This window comes from Schistocerca americana, chromosome 3 (assembly GCF_021461395.2).
Source record: "Schistocerca americana isolate TAMUIC-IGC-003095 chromosome 3, iqSchAmer2.1, whole genome shotgun sequence".
Classification (NCBI taxonomy): domain Eukaryota; kingdom Metazoa; phylum Arthropoda; class Insecta; order Orthoptera; family Acrididae; genus Schistocerca; species Schistocerca americana.
This window is the reverse complement of record NC_060121.1, coordinates 587,068,502-587,088,908: the sequence shown is the minus strand read 5'-3', so window position 1 is coordinate 587,088,908 and position 20,407 is coordinate 587,068,502. Positions and strand designations below refer to the sequence as shown.

Sequence of the window (20,407 nt, the reverse complement as noted above, 5' to 3'; positions counted from 1 at the left end):
TTCCTATAATTCAGCTGATGCAGGTTACCAGGAGGGCTAGCCTCCCGCATTCATTTGGAAAATTGGGTGTGAATACTCCCAGGCAATACACCTTTCCCACTTGGAGGAGATGATAATTATTTCGAGGGTTCCATCTCGGTCCCACGAGCAGCTAGGGAAACGAGGGTCCACTCAGGCAGAGCCCTGTGTGTCTGAGAAAGCCTTATACAAGTGAGGTGTGGCAGGTTCCCCAAAAGTTGCCCGCTAACAGCTGTCCCACGTCAACAGCCATGCACCTCATCAGCGCGCAGCACACCTTGAGATTGAAGGTTTTTTATGGAGGTTTTTACCATACTCATGAGCCGGGCAGTCAAGCCAAGCTCCCCATTCCCTGCCACATACAACGTTCCACTGCCACACCACACAGGGGTCACTGAAGCATGCCCAGAGCTTACAGTAAAAGCAGACACGGCACTTACCAGTCCCCAGCTCAGGAACCCTGGGATCACCAAGTCCATACTCAGCAAACAAATGCTGAGCCCCTGAGGATGAGAGGGGGGAAAGGACATAACAGAGGCAAAGGTTGAATTCATGATGAAGTTTGTCATATTTCTGACGAGCTCAGTGTAAGATAAACAGTCAAGGGACTTTTATACCTGTATCATCTTTTCTTTCTTATAAGGTGTGCAATCTGGAGAGCATAGAGAGTGATGGTCATGACAATTAACACGCATGAGCAGAGAATACAGGGGATCCCCTAATGGAGTGGGTGTCTATAGTCGCACATAGAGGGTCCAGCATACAGTGGGAAGTCATATGACCAAAACACTGGCATTCATAGCACCGCATAGGTTTAGGTACACAAGGCCTAATCCTATGTCAGACAAAACCTGCCATGATGTGGTCAGACAATGTTGGATGGCGGGAAACAGGGCTTCATGTCACAACCAGAACACAACCTTGACCTTCTCTGGGAGAGTATCTCCCTCAAATGACAGAATAAAGGCACTGGAGTTGGTGCAATTGGCCTTATGACATTTTTGAACATGCCGAAAAAATATGAATGCCCTGTCGCTCCAGATTGGCCTGGATTTCCTCAGCAGTTTGAAGGATGACGTCTCTATGAAAAATGACCCCCTGAACCATATTCAAATACCTGTGAGAAGTAATGGACACCGAGATGTTACTAAATTGATCATTAGCACGAAGGGCTACAGACTGGGTGGCAAAAGAAGTTTTGATCAACAGTGAACCCAATTGCATCTTACTGAGAAAATCCACTTTGCCAAAATTGTCTTTGGTATTTTCCACAAAAAGTAACAGCTTTGTGGCAGCAAATGTGTCCCTGTCTAACCTAGGGCAGACCTGGTAGTGGGGAAAGTATTTCACCCTAAGCCAGTGAGCATGGCTCTCCTCCCGGTGTGTAGCCAGGGAAGGGAAGGCCACAAAGTCATAAGAAGCAGTAATAAATGATAAATTATCAGACCATAGGGACAGCCATAGAAGGATGGCCAGTTTTACGGAGGTTGATAAATTTCATATACAAAGCACTTGCCCTGATACCACCCATTCTGATCAGGGCTCTTTCCAGGGGCACCACCCAGCCACAGTAAGGGTTGTCTGGCATAACAGCCATTGCCAGGAGTTCTGATGCTCCAGAATCACAAGCAGTCACTTCTAGACATACATGGAGAGACAACAGCTCAAGTATCTGAAGTGTGATCCCTGTGTTGTCAGAGATCTCAGCCAAATCAGTACATAACAGCCCCACCATGCGGGATAGTTACAGTGCTGGTGATATGCTGGTTGGAGAAGGAAGAGGTGTAGGAAGAGGGGATGAGATATCTGTGCCATAGAAGGTACGGAGGGAGTTCTTCCTCAAATGGCAGAGAGAAAATTTAGAAGTGTTGGTCAAACCCCACAGTGGGCCAAAAACACCAAAAAGAAAGGTTGTTGTTGTTGGGGTCTTCAGTCCAGAGACTGGTTTGATGCAGCTCTCCATGCTACTCTATCCTGTGCAAGCTTCTTCATCTCCCAGTACCTACTGCAACCTACATCCTTCTGTATCTGTTTAGTGTATTCATCTCTTGGTCTCCCTCTATGATTTTTACCCTCCATGCTGCCCTCCAATACTAAATTGGTGATCCCCTGATGCCTCAGAACATGTCCTACCAACAGATCCCTTCTTCTGGTCAAGTTGAGCCACAAACTCCTCCCCAATTCTATTCAATACCTCCTCATTAGTTATGTGATCTACCTATCTAATCTTCAGCATTCTTCTGTAGCACCACATTTCAAAAGCTTCTATTCTCTTCTTGTCCAAACTATTTATCGTCCATGTTTCACTTCCATACATGGCTACATTCCACACAAATACTTTCAGGAAGGACTTCCTGACACTTAAATCTATACTCGATGTTAACAAATTACTCTTCTTCAGAGACGCTTTCCTTGCCATTGCCAGTCTACATTTTATATCTTCTCTACTTCGACCATCATCAGTTATTTTGCTCCCCGTACAGCAAAACTCCTTTACTACTTTAAGTGTCTCATTTCTTAATCTAATTCCCTCAGCATCACCCAACTTAATTCGACTACATTCCATTATCCTCGTTTTGCTTTTGTTGATGTTCATCTTATACCCTCCTTTCAAGACACTGTCCATTCCGTTCAACTGCTCTTCCAAGTCCTTTGCTGTCTCTGACAGAATAACAATGTCATCGGTGAACCTCAAAGTTGTTATTTGTTCTTCATGGATTTTAATACCTACTCCGAATTTTTCTTTTGTTTCCTTTACTGCTTGCTTAATATACAGATTGAATAACATCGGGGAGAGGCTACAACCCTGTCTCACTCCCTTCCCAACCACTGCTTCCCTTTCCTGCCCCTCGACTCCTATAACTGCCATCTGGTTTCTGTACAGATTGTAAATAGCCTTTCACTCCCTGTATTTTATCCCTGCCATCTTTAGAATTTGAAAGAGAGTATTCCAGTCAACATTGTCAAAAGCTTTCTCTAAGTCTACAAATGCTAGAAACGTAGGTTTGCCTCCCTTAATCTTTCTTCTAAGGTAAGTCGTAAGGTCAGTATTGCCTCACGTGTTCCAATATTTCTACGGAATCCAAACTGATCTTCCCCGAGATTGGCTTTTACCAGTTTTTCCATTCGTCTGTAAAGAATTCGTGTTAGTATTTTGTAGCTGTGACTTATTAAACTGATAGTTCGGTAATTTTCACATCTGTCAACATCTGCTTTCTTTGGAATTGGAATTATTATATTCTTCTTGAAGTCTGAGGGTATTTCGGCTGTCTCATACATCTTGCTCGGCAGATGGTAGAGTTTTGTCATGACTGGCTCTCCCAAGGCTGTCAGTAGTTCTAATGGAATGTTGTCTACTCCCGGGGCCTTGTTTCGACTCAGGTCTTTCAGTGCTCTGTCAGACTCTTCACGCAGTATCGTATCTCCCATCTCACCTTCATCTACATCTTCTTCCATTTCCATAATACTGTCCTCAAGTACATCGTCCTTGTATAGACCCTCCATATACTCCTTCCACCTTTCTACTTTCCCTTCTTTGCTTAGAACTGGGTTTCCATCTGAGCTCTTGATATTCAGACAAGTGGTTCTCTTTTCTCCAAAGGTCTCTCTAATTTTCCTGTAGGCAGTATCTATCTTACCCCTAGTGAGATAAGCCTCTACATCCTTACATTTGTCCTCTAGCCATCCCTGCTTAGCCATTTTGCACTTCCCGTCGATCTCATTTTTGAGACGTTTGTATTCCTTTTTGCCTGCTTCATTTACTGCATTTTTATATTTTCTCCTTTCATCAATTAAATTCAATATTTCTTCTGTTACCCAAGGATTTCTACTAGCCCTCGTCTTTTTACGTACTTGATCCTCTGCTGCCTTCACTATTTCACCCCTCAAAGCTACCCATTCTTCTTCTACTGCACTTCTTTCCCTCATTTCTGTCAATTGTTCCCTTATGCTCTCCCTGAAACTCTCTACAACCTCTGGTTTAGTCAGTTTATCCAGGTCCCATCTCCTCAAATTCCCACCTTTTTGCAGTTTCTTCAGTTTTAATCTACAGTTCATAACCAATAGATTGTGGTCAGAGTCCACATCTGCCCCTGGAAATGTCTTACAATTTAAAACCTGGTTCCTAAATCTCTGTCTTACCATTATATAATCTATCTGATACCTTCTAGTATCTCCAGGATTCTTCCACGTTTACAACCTTCTTTCATGATTCTTGAACCAAGTGTTAGGTATGGTTAAGTTATGCTCTGAGCAAAATTCTACCAGACAGCTTCCTCTTTCATTTCTTCCCCCCAATCCATATTCACCTACTCTGTTTCCATCTCTCCCTTTTCCTACTCTCGAATTCCAGTCACCCATGACTATTAAATTTTTGTCTCCCTTCACTACCTGAATAATTTCTTTTATCTCATCATACATTTCATCAATTTCTTCATCATCTGCAGAGCTAGCTGGCATATAAACTTGTACTACTGTAGAAGGCGTGGGCTTCGTGTCTATCTCGGCCACAATAATGCGTTCACTATGCTGTTTGTAGTAGCTTACCCACACTCCTAGTTTTTTATTCATTATTAAACCTTCTCCAGCATTTCCTGTATGTATTTATGACCCTGTATTCACCTGACCGAAAGTCTTGTTCCTCCTGCCACTAAACATCACTAATTCCCACTATATCTAACTTTAACCTATCCATTTCCTTTTTTAAATTTTCTAACCTACCTACCCAATTAAGGGATCTGACATTCCACGCTCCAATCCGTAGAATGCCAGTTTTCTTTCTCCTGATAACGACGTCCTCTGGAGTAGTCCCCGCCCGGAGATCCGAATGGGGGGACTATTTTACCTCTGGAATATTTTACCCAAGAGGACGCCATCATCATTTAACCATACAGTAAAGCTGCATGCCCTCGGGAAAAACTACGGCTGTAGTTTCCCCTTGCTTTCAGCCGTCTGCAGCACCAGCACAGCAAGGCCGTTTTGGTTAGTGTTACAAGGCCAGGTCAATCAATCATCCAGACTTTTGCCCCTGCAACTACTGAAAAGGCTACTCCCCTCTTCAGGAACCACACGTTTGTCTGGCCTCTCAGCAGATACCCCTCCGTTGTGGTTGCACCTATGGCACGGCCATCTGTATCGCTGAGGCACGCAAGCCTTCCCACCAACGGTAAGGTCCATGGTTCATGGGGGGAATGAAAAAGTAAAGGCAAGTGGTACAAAAATGCAAGGAATACAAATGAGTGACATCGGTTTTTATCGATTGGGGTCTGTAGATTGAATCTCTGGATCATTTTCCTTCTGGTTGTTGGCTGGTGCTTTTCTGGTGTGTAATGTTTGTGAGGCAGGCGAGTGCGGAACAGACTGTCACAGAAGGAAGTCAGTTGGTGGAAACGTGCTGTCGTGCGGTGATGGTCACTGTCTTGAATAATTCACTGTGAGGGAACCAATGCAATGGAACTGACTTTGATTATGATTAGCTGATTCTGGTGTGCTGGAAGGACACCCCTTTCCTTTGGAGTTGTGCTGTGTGATCTAGTTTGGCGGCGTGGCGGCGTTAGCAGGCTCTGTTGTTACTGCCCTGCCCTACGTGATTGTTCCCCAAGTTGAGAATTTATGCTCTCCAGGAAGTTTGGATTCACGGTGTGGTCTCTGTCACTCAGGAAGTGTCTGAATCTGCCCACTTCAGTGTTAGCTGAGTGCCCTAAGTTGCTTTCCTGAAACATAACTTAGTTGTGATCCTGAGGTGTGATGATTGTGGCAGTAGTTTTTTACTGTTTGGTTTTAAGATACCTCCAGCAGCAGAGTTATTTTCACCATGGTGAAACCTCTCCCTTAATAGTATTTCTCCTTGCCAAATGATGCGTAACACTACTCTCACCGTCTGTGCAAGCAGTGGGAATGTGATGCAGTCGCAGGTGCTACTAGTGCTGTCATGAACATTTAGATTAATGTGCTCTTTTAATCATAGTTTAGATTCTGATCTGACAAGATCTATTAGTATAATGGGTGCACTGACACAGAGCTGTGAAATTTTCTGTGTTGGCACACTTGAGTACTTTAAGGCGAGATTCCTTATCTGGTTCTTGGAGCCTGATTTGGTCTGCAGGCTGTCTTGTACTAGTATCTGAACATTCTATTATTAATAGAACCAGGATTTCACCCACAAGTGAGGTTAAACATTGTTATTTAAAATCTACTTTGTTAATCATTAATCATCATTTCCCGGTGGCTGTTGTACCTTATTCCGAATAGCTTGTTCAGGCATCATCTTGTAGCATGACACTTATTTTATAAGCACACTGCTGTTGCTTGATGGGTCAGCTACTGTTTCTGCAGTCTATGTGTGCAACTGGCCCGGCCTGACAAGGGTAAGTGTACTTGGGGCACAATATTACTGGCTGGCATTAGGGATTTACTGCTGCTGGTGTGAAGCTGCTCTACAGCATGGTGACTGCTTCTTAAGTTCTCTCTTCACTGGTTTACGAGGGCTTAAAGCTTTCCAGATTTTGCGTACCTTTTGGTTCTGCTTTCTTTTGGTGCCATGCCCTTTCTGTATTAAGTTTTCCCTAGCCAGATGGACCATTTGTTGGTCATTTTATTTGCTGCAATTTGTCAGCTCTCTCAAAGTTCCTGTTGAATACTGGTATGCAATTTAAAACTATTCTGTTACCTCAGGACATTTAAATTTGTTTAAACGTGTTTTATAAGTTTGTGCTCATCATCATTACAGTTGACTTTTAAAAATCTTACTTTAAATTTGTTAGGTCTCTTTAACGACTGTTTTAAATTTTGGTCTGTAATTTAAAACCATCCTGTTAGCTTGAACACTTAAATTTGTTTAAACATTTTACCTGTTACTAAATTTGTGATAGTCATTGTTACATTTGACCTTCAAAATTTTGCTTTAAATTTATCAGGTCTCTTAAAGGACCATATAAAATCTTCAGTGTGTAATCTAAAACCATTGTGTTAGCCTGGAACAGTTCAGCTGTCCTATTTGTTTAAACTTTTTGTTATCCGTGATAAATTGGTTAAGCCATTGTGCTCCTTTGCACTTAAAGCATTTCACTCACTGGTTTAGGAACTGCTGATTTCTAAAAGATTATTTAATTGTGCTTTACTATTGTTGCTTTTTTAAACAATTGTTTAATAAATGTGAATCACTCAGCAAATAATGAAAGTTATCATATCCTGGAGCCTGGCGCTTCCTTGAATTCCTGTTAACCTGACTTGCTGGAGTTTAACAGGAAACCAGGTGGATAGCCAGGTCGACATAGTAAACTGAGAGAGGGAATGAGGGGCCCTGGAGAAAGAGCAAAGACAGGGAGGGAAGGGCATGGAGAAGCAAATGCAGATCAGGAAGGAAGAATGGGGTGCAATAGCTCGAGGCCCTGTGGGCACCACGCACAAACTCACGAAAGAACCATGAGCCCCTGGGAAGAGATGAAACAGTGAAGACATCAGAGGATCAAATAAGCAAAACGACAAAGCCCTGTAGAAAACATGAGATATTGAATTCAATTGATGAAAAGAGGAAACATAAAATTCAGCAAAACAAGCAGGCAAAAGCGCGCACAGATGTCTAAACACTTAGACTGACAAACTGCAGAATGATTAAGCAAGACTGGAAGAGAACACATACAAGGTTGTGGAAGTATGCACAACAAGAGGGAAAGGTAGACACCACTGACAAAGTTAAAGATATCACTGGAGAAGAGAGAAGTAGCTGTAAGAACATCAAATGCTCAAACGGAGAGCCAGAACTAAGCAAGAAGGAAAAGGTGGAATGAATATACAGGGTGAAGTGAAGTTCGCGCACTCAGGCTTCGCAGCGTGACTCTTCACATGCCAGCGATAAAAAAATGTCTGTCACAAAATTTTGTCCAGCGAGAAAAAGGCTGTTAAAGAGTGGCAATCTGGCAACACTGTAACCACATGTACGGTAACTACCTCTGTCAGCACGTTTTAGTTATGGTGTACAGTTGGTGCAGTGAATAGAGTTTTGGTTTAGCACGCAGGAGGTCGAGGGTTCGATCCTGGGTTCGGATGCATTTTTTTTCATTTGCTAATTTCATTCTTACTTTACATAATGTAATATACGCCCATTCTTAGGTCACATGTATCCTAAATTTACAACATTTTGTAATCCTGGATATAACAAATATATGGTTAGACAAATAAGAAACAGACAGTTGAAACAAATGACCTATCATAGGACAGAATAACTACAAAAACAATATTAATTCTGAGATGCTAAACATGATAGCACAGTACAATAACACAACATCTACTTGTCATTTATACTACATGTAATATGAGTGCTTAGATGTCACACATTAGCAACCAGTGACAATAATAATGTCCATATTAATGACCGCATGGCCTTCACAACTGAATACACTGTCCTCAGAACAACAAATGTTCAAAGTGGCCTCGCTGCACATCCAAACATTGCACAACGCGCCAGACCACATAGCTCTGGACCCTCTGCAGCAAAGCTGCAACCACAGTAACAAGAGCAGCATGAAAACGCGCTACCAATTCTTCCACATTTGTCGGCAGAGTAGAGTACACGTGCTCCTTCAGGTGTCCCCACAGGAAGAAATCCAGGAGATTTAGGTCAGGTGAACTTGGCTGCTATACAACTGGACCTCTATGTCCGAGACATTTCCCTGGAAATGTTCTGTTCAAATATTATCACACATTAATTCTAGAGCGTGGAGGTGCACCATCATGTTGGAATCTTATCCTCTGCCGAAAGTGTAGTGGAACATCTTCCAGCGCATCAGGCAGATAGTTTGAGAGGAATGCACGATACCATCATGCTGTCAACTGGTCAGGCAACAAACACCTGTCGCCCAATATTCCAGCCCAGATGTTGATACCAAAGCAAACTTGATATCCACGATCACAGGTGACATGTGGGTTAACCTTATACCAATGGTGGGCATTGTGCATTTTGAAGACACCCTCACGAGTGACTGCTTCTTCATCCGACCATATTACAGTATTCACAAAGTCATCGCAGGCTTCCTGTTGTTGTTGGAACCATTCACAGAATTGCATCTGCTGATGGCAATCTGCAGGACGCAGGTGTTGTGTGAAAGCATAATGGTAGGGGTGCAGCCCGTGCTCGTCCAGCATGTTAACAACCGTGTCTTACGAGAAACGCAGCTGCCTTGCTACACTGCGTGTACTTCGCTGAGGTATGACCTCCAGAATAGCTTCCCCACTAGCTGGAGTAATGCAAGTCCGTGGATGACCTCTGTCACGCAATGATGGAAGGAGAGAACCTGACTCCCAGAGGCGCAGCTCCAGATGACGAAACAAATTTTTCTTTGCATAGTGTCGACGAGGATATCTAGCAGCATGTTCACAAGCGGCAACACCAGCCTGGTTATCAGATACACCAAGGACCAGAAGCATATCCACATATTCATCTGTCTGCCACACTGGTTTAGAGGTTTACAACATAAAAATTCGGTACATGTACATTGAAGTCTGTCATGGACGTGTTACTCCATTCGCACCTAGGCCCCGTCAGGTGGACAGCACATACAGAATAAACACACCGTCAGTCCTGCGCGCTGTTCCAGCTAATGCACATTACCCTCTGACAGATGTTGTTCTGGATGATTCATGCCAACACCACTAATTGCAAAATGTTCGATTTCGAATTACACAGTTTCCCTAACGGTAATATATGTGATGTTTCCACAATCCCATTGATAGAATAATAATAATAATAATAATAATAATAAAAAACAGATGCCTATAAATATCTAGGATACAGACAAAAAATAGGAATAAATAATATGAATATTAAAGAAGAACTAAAAGAAAAATATAGACAAAGACTAACAAAAATACAGAAAACAGAATTGACAGCCAGAAACAAGACAAAAGCTATAAATACTTATGCTATACCAATACTGACCTACTCATTTGGAGTAGTGAAATGGAGTAACACAGACCTAGAAGCACTCAATACACTTACACGTTCACAATGCCTCAAATATAGAATACATCACATACATTCAGCAACAGAAAGATTCACATTAAGCAGAAAGGAAGGAGGAAGGGGATTTATAGACATAAAAAACCTAAATTATGGACAGGTAGACAATTTAAGAAAATTCTTTCTAGAACGAGCAGAACCTAGCAAAATACACAAAGCAATCACTCATATAAATACATCGGCTACACCACTGCAATTTCATAACCACTTCTACAACCCTTTAGATCACATAACATCAACAGATACGAAGAAAGTAAATTGGAAAAAGAAAACACTACATGGAAAGCACCCGTATCATCTAACACAGCCACACATCGATCAAGAAGCATCCAACAAATGGCTAAGAAAAGGCAATATATACAGTGAGACGGAAGGATTCATGATTGCAATACAGGATCAAACAATAAACACCAGATATTACAGCAAGCATATTATTAAAGATCCCAATACCACAACAGATAAATGCAGACTTTGCAAACAACAAATAAAAACAGTAGATCACATCACAAGTGGATGTACAATACTAGCAAGTACAGAATACCCCAGAAGACATGACAATGTAGGAAAAATTATACATCAACAACTTGCCATAAAACATAAACTAATAAAACAACACGTTCCCACATACAAGTATGCACCACAAAATGTACTGGAGAATGATGAATACAAATTATACTGGAACAGAACCATTATAACAGATGAAACAACACCACATAACAAACCTGACATCATACTCACCAATAAAAAGAAGAAATCAACACAACTAATCGAAATATCCATACCCAATACAACAAATATACAGAAGAGAACAGGAGAAAAAATTGAAAAATACATCCAACTGGCTGAGGAAGTCAAGGACATGTGGCATCAGGATAAAGTTGACATTATACCGATTATACTATCAACTACAGGAGTCATACCACACAATATCCACCAGTACATCAACGCAATACAGCTATATCCAAACGTATATATACAACTACAGAAATCCGTAATTATTGATACGTGTTCAATAACCCGAAAGTTCCTAAATACAATGTAACATATACCGTACAGTTAAAAGGAAGTCACGCTTGATGAAGGTCCGCGTCACTTTCCATTTTTAACCAGACCTAAGGTCTGAGAAAAATAGAAATAATAATAATAATAGTAATAATAATGCATTGAGATATTTACTAAACTCAATGCTGAAAGGTATAATTAGTGGGACCACGGCGATAACACATACAAATAGTAACCAAGTTTGGACATTATTTCCAAGCACATTGCTAATCCCACTGGTAACGTAAGGCCCTAACAAAAAGTAATCTATGGGACCACTGGAGGAGGGTACAAAGAAAACAGGTTTCGCATCTAATAGATGAAGTGGTGCGAATAAATTCATGCCCACGATGTGGAAAGGGCTTCTTTCAAAGCTGATCACTCTTCTGTTTCTACAATTGTAGTATGTAAGTGTAAATGTTTTCTAGAGGACCTGCTGCAATTGCTGTTGACGATTAAGATGCCAGAAACCATACCACCTGGACTACTTTTATCAAATAAAAAACATATGCCTCAATCCAGGATTGAACCATTGACCTCCTGCATGCTAACACAAAACTCTAACCACAAGTAATGTGTGCTGACAGAGATAGTTACACTACATATGTTTACAGTGTTGCCGGATTGCCACTCTTAAATGTCCTTTCTCTGCCGAATGTACTCACTGGAAGAAATTTTGTGAGAGACATTTTTTTATTGCTGGCATAATTCCAATCCCAAAGAAAGCAGGTGTTGACACATGTGAAAATTACCGAACTATCAGTTTAATAAGTCACAGCTGCAAAATACTAACACGAATTCTTTACAGACGAATGGGAAAACTAGTAGAAGCCAACCTAGGGGAAGATCAGTTTGGATTCCGTAGAAACACTGGAACACGTGAGGCAATACTGACCTTACGACTTATCTTAGAAGAAAGATTAAGGAAAGGCAAACCTACGTTTGCCTTTCGGGTGATGCTGAGGGAATTAGATTAGGAAATGAGACACTTAAAGTAGTAAAGGAGTTTTGCTATTTGGGGAGCAAAATAACTGATGATGGTCGAAGTAGAGAGGATATAAAATGTAGACTGGCAATGGCAAGGAAAGCGTTTCTGAAGAAGAGAAATTTGTTAACATCGAGTATAGATTTAAGTGTCAGGAAGTCATTTCTGAAAGTATTTGTATGGAGTGTAGCCATGTATGGAAGTGAAACATGGACGATAAATAGTTTGGACAAGAAGAGAATAGAAGCTTTCGAAATGTGGTGCTACAGAAGAATGCTGAAGAGTAGATGGGTAGATCACATAACTAATGAGGAAGTATTGAATAGGATTGGGGAGAAGAGAAGTTTGTGGCACAACTTGACCAGAAGAAGGGATCGGTTGGTAGGACATGTTCTGAGGCATCAAGGGATCACCAATTTAGTATTGGAGGGCAGCGTGGAGGGTAAAAATCGTAGAGGGAGACCAAGAGATGAATACACTAAGCAGATTCAGAAGGATGTAGGTTGCAGTAGGTACTGGGAGATGAAAAAGCTTGCACAGGATAGAGTAGCATGGAGAGCTGCATCAAACCAGTCTCAAGACTGAAGACAACAACAACAACAACAACAACAACAACAACAACAACAATGTGAAGAGTCGCACTGTGAAGATGTTGTTGTGGTCTTCAGTCCTGAGACTGGTTTGATGCAGCTCTCCATGCTACTCTATCCTGTGCAAGCTTCTTCATCTCCCAGTACCTACTGCAACCTACATCCTTCTGAATCTGCTTAGTGTATTCATCTCTTGGTCTCCCTCTACGATTTTTACCCTCCACGCTGCCCTCCAATACTAAATTGGTGATCCCTTGATGCCTCAGAACATGTCCTACCAACCGATCCCTTCTACTGGTCAAGTTGTGCCACAAGCTTCTCTTCTCCCCAATCCTATTCAATACTTCCTCATTAGTTATGTGATCTACCCATCTACTCTTCAGCATTCTTCTGTAGCACCACATTTCGAAAGCTTCTATTCTCTTCTTGTCCAAACTATTTACCGTCCATGTTTCACTTCCATACATGGCTACACTCCATACAAATACTTAGTAGAAAGGGAAGGGGAAGTAAATGAAAATGAGATGATAGATGTAAGTACATAACATTCCCACAGAATTACTGAAGTCCTTGGCAGAGTATGCTATGGCAACACTATTCCACTTAGTGTGCAAGATGTATGTGACACACAAAACACCTGTAATTTCGATTCCAAATAAGGCAAGTGCCGACAGCTGTGAATAATAGGGAACTATCAGTTTAATAACTCGTGGCTGCAAAATACTGACAAGAATCATTTACAGAGTAATGGAAAAATGGATAAAGCTGACCTCAGGAAAGATCAGTTTGGGTACTGGAAAATGTAGGACATAGTATGGCACTGATGATCCTTTGACCTACGAGACAGTCTGATGGAAAGTAAACCTACATTTATAGTATTTGTAGATTCAGACTGCAGTTATAAGAGTTGAAGGACTTTAAATGGAAGCTATAGTTGAAAAGTAAGTGAAAAAGAGTTGTAGCCTATCCACAATGTTATCCAATCTGTAAATTGAAGACACATTAAAGGAAATGGTGGAGAAATATGAAAATAGAATTAAAATTCAAGTTTGCCAGCAACACAGTGATCAGTTGAATGACATGGATAGAATCTTGAAAATAGACTGGAAAATGATTATCAAAAAAAGTAAAATAAACATAATGTAATCTAGTCAGAATACCAGGCAATGCTGAGGGAATCAGATTAAAAATTGAGGAAATGAAAGTGGTAGACGAGTCTTGTTATCTGATTATCAAAATTACTGATGATGGCTGAAATAAAAAGGATATAAAATGTAGACCGACAATAGCAAGGAATGTATTTCTGAAAAAGAACAACTTGTTGACATCAAACATAAATTTAAGCGTTACAAAGTTGTAATACTAAGGTTTTACAAACAAATAATATTTTACTTTTACATCCTGTGCATATGCATATATATAATTAATGAATTTAAATTTTATTTATACATAAACACAATCTGCTTGTCATAAGGCTAAGGAAACTTTAAACGTAAGTGTAAAAATCTTTGTAGACACATTTTGAATTATAGTCAAGCAGGAATTGTACTTTCAAATTACTTTTTGGTGTACCTGAGGTAAGGACTGGCACACCACAGTAGACAGGAGTTCCACACTAGCCTTTAATATGAGTGGACATGTTATCGAGTGCTGGGCATTCATTCATGAGTAATATGAAGAAGCTAATATGTACATGGTACATACCACTAGGGTTCCCACAAAATAATGTAGTAGTTGCACAGAAACACATACTTGTTCTGAACACTGGGTTTTTCTGAAGTGATAGCTGCCTCAGTTGACTGTCTACCAACCTGCACACTTCAAGTGTTCTCATTGCTATCTCTTCACTACATAACATGGCACTGCAGTATTTATGCATTATACAATGCCGTTAAATTAATGTAGGAATAGGCAAATGCAAAAGCAATAATCATTTTAAAAAGTGTGTTTTTCTTTTTTCCAGTTGCACAATAAAGGAAATAGAGGCGGATGGAGAAAATGGAGAAAACATAACTGCATGTACTTCCCATGGATTCACTACTTCCAAAAGTTTGCGAAAGAATGAGAATTTTTGTTGTTGGTAATATTGCCAAACAGGTTGCCAGTGAGCTGACAATGTCCACCTCTTTTCCTTACTTTATTATATCAGTATCCTAGAAAGAGACTGTCTCCTACACTTGATTTTTTTTAACCATTTTTGTGTTACAAGATTTTCTTCTGGGAATGTGTGGTTGTTTTGCTTTGATTGAACCTTCTGCATGTGACTATTTCATTTTTGGTACTCTAGTGAGAAACTACTGAATTTGAATGCCTATATATATCAATTGTTGGTCCAAATTGCACCACCCCCATCACACAATGATGGTTGTTCAAGCCAGAGACCCCATTACTACCTGACTCTCCTACGTCTTCACAAATACGACCCAACTTATTTAGTGCATACTCTACTCGAGAATATCCATGCTAAATAAGTGAGTGAGGATTCACATATTGACAAAACCGGAGAAGCTGGTGGCAATTACAACACCACAACAGCCACAGGACTATAGTGGCAGAATGATGCAGTTCATTACAAACTGCTTTCTGCCTTTTGTCCTGGTTGCTATGTTCCTTTGACCAAGATATTGCTGTGTCATGTGAGATGGTGATTTAGGCCAGCTTTACAAATAACTGTGCTCACTGAATGTTATTCACAAGAAAATGCTTCAGTAAGTTGTCTTTTTATGTTCATATGTTTTGTGTGTGTATTTTGAGAGGTTCAATTTTATATAGTTTCTAAGCCTTCTTATGTGACATATGACAATAACATAGAATCAAATGTGTGCAGCTGCACTGCAGTACCAAGTAGCGGCAACAACTCATGATATCGCTCTTTAAAAGAGATCTCTATGACATTAACACATTCGCTCTTTTGTTACACAAATACTATAAAGAAACCATTTTTGGCAAATACTTCATGATAAAAAAGCTTATTACCTTAGGCAGCTATTCTGCTACAAAGCCTTTTCAGGAGGTATTTTTTGAAACATGGGCAATAACAGTTCAGACAAGAAAAGAATACACGCTTTTGCAATGTGGTGCTAAACTCTTGCTGAGGATTATATGGGTAGACTGAATAACTAATGACAAAATACTGGAGTGAATTGGAGAAAAACAAATTATGTCACAAGTAGAATAAAGAAGGGACCAGCTCACAGGACACATTCTGGGGTATCAAGGAATTATCTACATGGTAATGGAGAGGGAGAGAGAGAGAGAGAGAGAGAGAGAGAGAGAGAGAGAGAGAGAGAGAGAGAGAGAGTTACATTTATGAAACTTGTGCTTGTTTTAGTTTAGGCAGTGATAAGTACACAAACTTTTTATATCTTAATATATGTTTAACTTTCATTATTAAAATTTACATTTTATCTTTTGTTTTAACAACTAAAGTAACAGTTTATTAAAGCCTTCATCCTTATTCCACATCATGCCCAAAGTCAATGCTGGAAATGTACTTCACCAATCTCCTTAACCTCAGAACTATTCGTAACACATTAACAACTACAGTCATTGAGGAATGACTATTTCTTTTTGTCAGACTTTATGGAGCTTGTCTGTTGGAATGGACCAGCTATTTTAATTTCCAATTCTCTTTCTTTCCTTTCACTGTAGGCATTACAGCACAAAGCAGCATTTTCCCCCCTTGTTAAGATTACAGTATTGGCTCAAGAACCATATGAACTGATTTCTCCTCTCAGCAAATTCTACAAAAATCTACTGAAAAAAAACCACTAATACACCACACTGTGATGATATTACACTTCGTTCCTATTTCCAAATAATCTTAAAATGTTGCAAAAATTTTCAAAATTCAGTCACATGTTCAGATGGACTGCCTTCATCAAGCACACGAATGATAGACTAACTTGACTATGGCAAGCTCAGTACCAGAACGCCCTGCGGTGCTCACCTGATACCATAAACTTAGTGATGGAATGCTGTAGCAAGACAGTGGATTCTCATTCTGGAGTAAGACAGAGCAAAACCCATTCTGGCCATCCAGATTTGGGTTTCCCATGATATCTATATATTGCTTACTATGAACACCAGGGTGGTTCTTTGAAGATGACACAGCCAATTTCTGTCCGAGTCCGAGTGCACGCTCCATCTCTGTGTTGTTGATGGAAAAAATAGAGTCAAACTTACAAAAAACTCAACAGTATAAACCCACTTATCAGTATGACACTGCATCCCCTCTGGCATGGACACATGAACTGATTCCACAAGGAAGGGTATCATAAAAACATTGTATTCTCTTGAGACAAGCTTGCTCACAACAGTTGCACCTGGTTCTTGATATACTGGATACTGACACTGGCATATAGTTGATGTCTGAGCTGATACTGCACATGCTCAACCGGGGACAGATCTACAGATCTTGCTGGCCACAGAAGTATTATGTTCTTGCTGTACCATTGTGCCATCAGTTTCCTTAATCACTAGCAGTCACACCCTGAAGTTATACCCAATGACTCCTCATACCACAATACCAGGAGTAAAACCACTGTCTCCAAAACATTGGAAGTACTTGATTTCTTCCTAGGTCACCATGATACTCACCGACAATGGTCATCTGGGATAATAGAGAACAATGTTCGTCGTTTAACATTCCATACTTCCTGGTCACGACATCACTACAAACACAGCTATTTATGTTACTCGGTTAATGACATGGAACAGTAATTCCCTAGTCCAGCAGGCTGCTCATCTCTGGCCAATGGCACAGTATGACACAGACTGTTGTTCTTGGATGGCAGACATAATGTGAAGGGCTTATGATGTGCTTGCTCTACAATATGACGAGCATCCCTTGTCATAGTTAGACGTGGTCAATCGGAACCTTTACAATAATCAACTCTGCCAGGTACTAATGATACTCTCTCATGTGAGTACGTGCTATCTCTGTGTCCTTCACAGCGATGATTCGACATCTGACACTGTTTATGCCCCTCATACACCTTATCAGGCCTGGTAACAACATTAAACATGAACAGTACTAATGCACTCTTGTGGGCACCCACTTGTCACAGAGAATTCCAACTCTAATGACGATGGTGGGTACAAAGTTCAGTGATATCTGACCATGTCTTCTGGGTGCTACACTTTTCTTTTCTTTTTGTGGGGATGCTATGGTAGAATTTTCAAAACTCTGGTACTTAACATCTACAGCTGAAGCTGACATGTGCAAACTACACCAAAAGATAAAGCAGAATCCTGAAAATGGCAAAAACTGGCAAATAAATTCACATTCCAACTTACTGAGGGGTGGACCAATCATAGACATATGTTTTGCACAGAGGTTGACCTCCTAAGTTATCAATAGCAAATGCTCTTGCAATAGGCAATGACCACACAAAAAGTTTTACTCTGTACTCTTTAGACCTTTCAAAATCTCTTCGTCCCTGTGCTACATTCGAACTATTCTAGGCTCTAAAGAAGTGATACTGAAGCCCAGTTTTTAATACACAACAAAAAGCCACTCTAAATGATGTTACATGTATATAAATTGCTATTCTGTATCCATTTATCATACTTACATAATACGCAGGAGGTGGCACGTACGCACACTGTGGTCGATTTGGATCATAATAGGCACTCTGAGCTGCTTCTGCTGCTTTGGCATCTGGAACCGTACAGTATTAAGTAAACATTTCTTTAAATCCCAAGTGAAATAAAAACATGCACATGTCATAACTGTGTTAAAAACAGCCACAACAATCATCTAAAACACACTTCAAAAATAAATCACAAAAATCACAGCAGGTGCTACTACAAAGTTCTACAATTACCTCACAGTTTCATTTTTCACAAGGTAATTTCCCAATTTCAGATACTGATAACCCAATTAGTTTATCTAGAAATAATTTTTATGATTAGATAAGCATAATTTGAGGACTGGTACAAACAGATGAAAGTAAAATTTGGAGTGAACTCTTAAGCAATTTTGACCAAACAATATATCCAGAATTAATTTTCACCTCAGCTGTGGAATGTACAGCGATCTGAAACTTTTTAGCAGATTAAAACTGTTTGCTAGATACGGACTCATACCTGGGACCTTTGTCCTTTGCAGGTAAGTTCTCTACTACCTGAGCTATCCAAACAACTCATGACCCATCCCTCACAACTTTGCTTCCAGCAGTACTTCACCACCACCACCACCACCACCACCACCACCACCACCACCACTTCCCTTTCTATAATATTACCCTCAAGTTCCAACTTTCCCCTTTTTGTACATGTTTTTACAGCCTTGCATCTGTCCTCTACTCATTCCAACTTAGTCATTTTGCACCTTCTTCCAACCTTGTATTTTCAACAGCTATATTCCTTTTCGCCTGCTTAATTTGCTGTGTTTTTATATTTTCTCCTTTTATAAATTACATTCAGTATTTCCTATAATGTCTAAGAATTACTGTTGGCCCTTGTCTTTTTACCTATTTGATTCTCTTCCGCCTTCACTATTTCATCTCTCAAAGCCACCCACCATTCATATCCTATTGTATTCCCTTCCCCCGTTTCAGTCAAATGTTGCCTAAGGCTCCCATTGAAATTATCAATTCTCTGGTTCTTTCAACTTATCCAAACCCCATCTCCTTAATTTCCTATCTTTTTTCCAATTTCTTCAGTTTTAATCTACAGTTCATAACCATAAAATTATGGTCAGAGCTTACATCTGTCCCTGCCCTGGAAATGTCTCACAGTTTAAAATCTGGTTTCAAATACTCTGCTATCAGCAATCAATATCTTCATTGTGCAATAAAAATGGTGACATTACTGATGACAGCACCACTAAAAGCGGAGTTACTAAACACGGTTTTGCAAAATTCCTCTATGAAAGACAATGAAGTAAATCTTCCAGAATTTGATTCAAGAATGACTGTTTACATGACTAACTTTGGAGTAGATATTCTAGGTGTAGCGAAGCAGCATAGAACATTTAAGAAAGGAGGCAAGGCTTCTGTTCCAGATTGTATACCAGTCAGGTTCCTTTCAGAGTATGCAGATACAACAGCTCCATACTTAAAAAACCATATACAACTGTACATTCATAGAAAGATCCATACTCAGAGACTGGATAGGTCCCCAAGTCACACCAATACCTGAGAAAGGAAATAGAAGTAGTCTGCTGACTTATAGACCCACACCATTTACATTAGTTTGCAGCAGGGTCTTTGAACGTATACTGAGTGCAAACATTATGAATAATCTCGAGAAAAGTAATCTCTTGTCCCACAGTCAGCACAGATTCAGAAAATATTCTTGTGAAACACCAACAAGCTCTTTATTCTCATGAAGTAGAAACAGCTGTGGACATGGGATATCCAAATTGATTCCATACTTTTAGATTTCCACAAGGCTTTTGACACCGTTTCCCACAAGCAACTTCTGATTAAATTGCGTGCCTATGGAATGTCGTCTCAGTTGTGTGACTGAATTCATGATTTCCTGACAGAAAGGTCACAGTTCATAAAAATCTGCAGAAAGTCAAAGTAAAACAGAAGTAATATCTGGCATTCCCCAGGGAACTGTTATAGGCCCTCTGTTGTATCTAATCTACATAATTTAGGAGACAATCTCAACGGTCCTCTTAGAATGTTTGCAAATGATGCCGTCATTTAGAACCATGTAATGCCATCAGATGATCAAAATGAATTGCAAAACAATTTAGACAAGACATCTATATAGTGTAAAATGTGGCAATTGACTCTACATCAT

General features: G+C 40.1%; 1 protein-coding gene across 1 annotated transcript in view; it reads right to left on the bottom strand.

The window, feature by feature from the left end:
- LOC124605593 (WW domain-binding protein 2) overlaps nt 1-20,407 on the bottom strand; it is a 135,381-nt gene that overhangs the window by 23,426 nt on the left and 91,548 nt on the right. Inside the window, exon 6 of the mRNA XM_047137381.1 lies at nt 18,226-18,311. Within this exon, the coding sequence (XP_046993337.1) occupies nt 18,226-18,311 (86 nt within the window). The remainder of the gene's footprint in view (nt 1-18,225; nt 18,312-20,407) is intronic.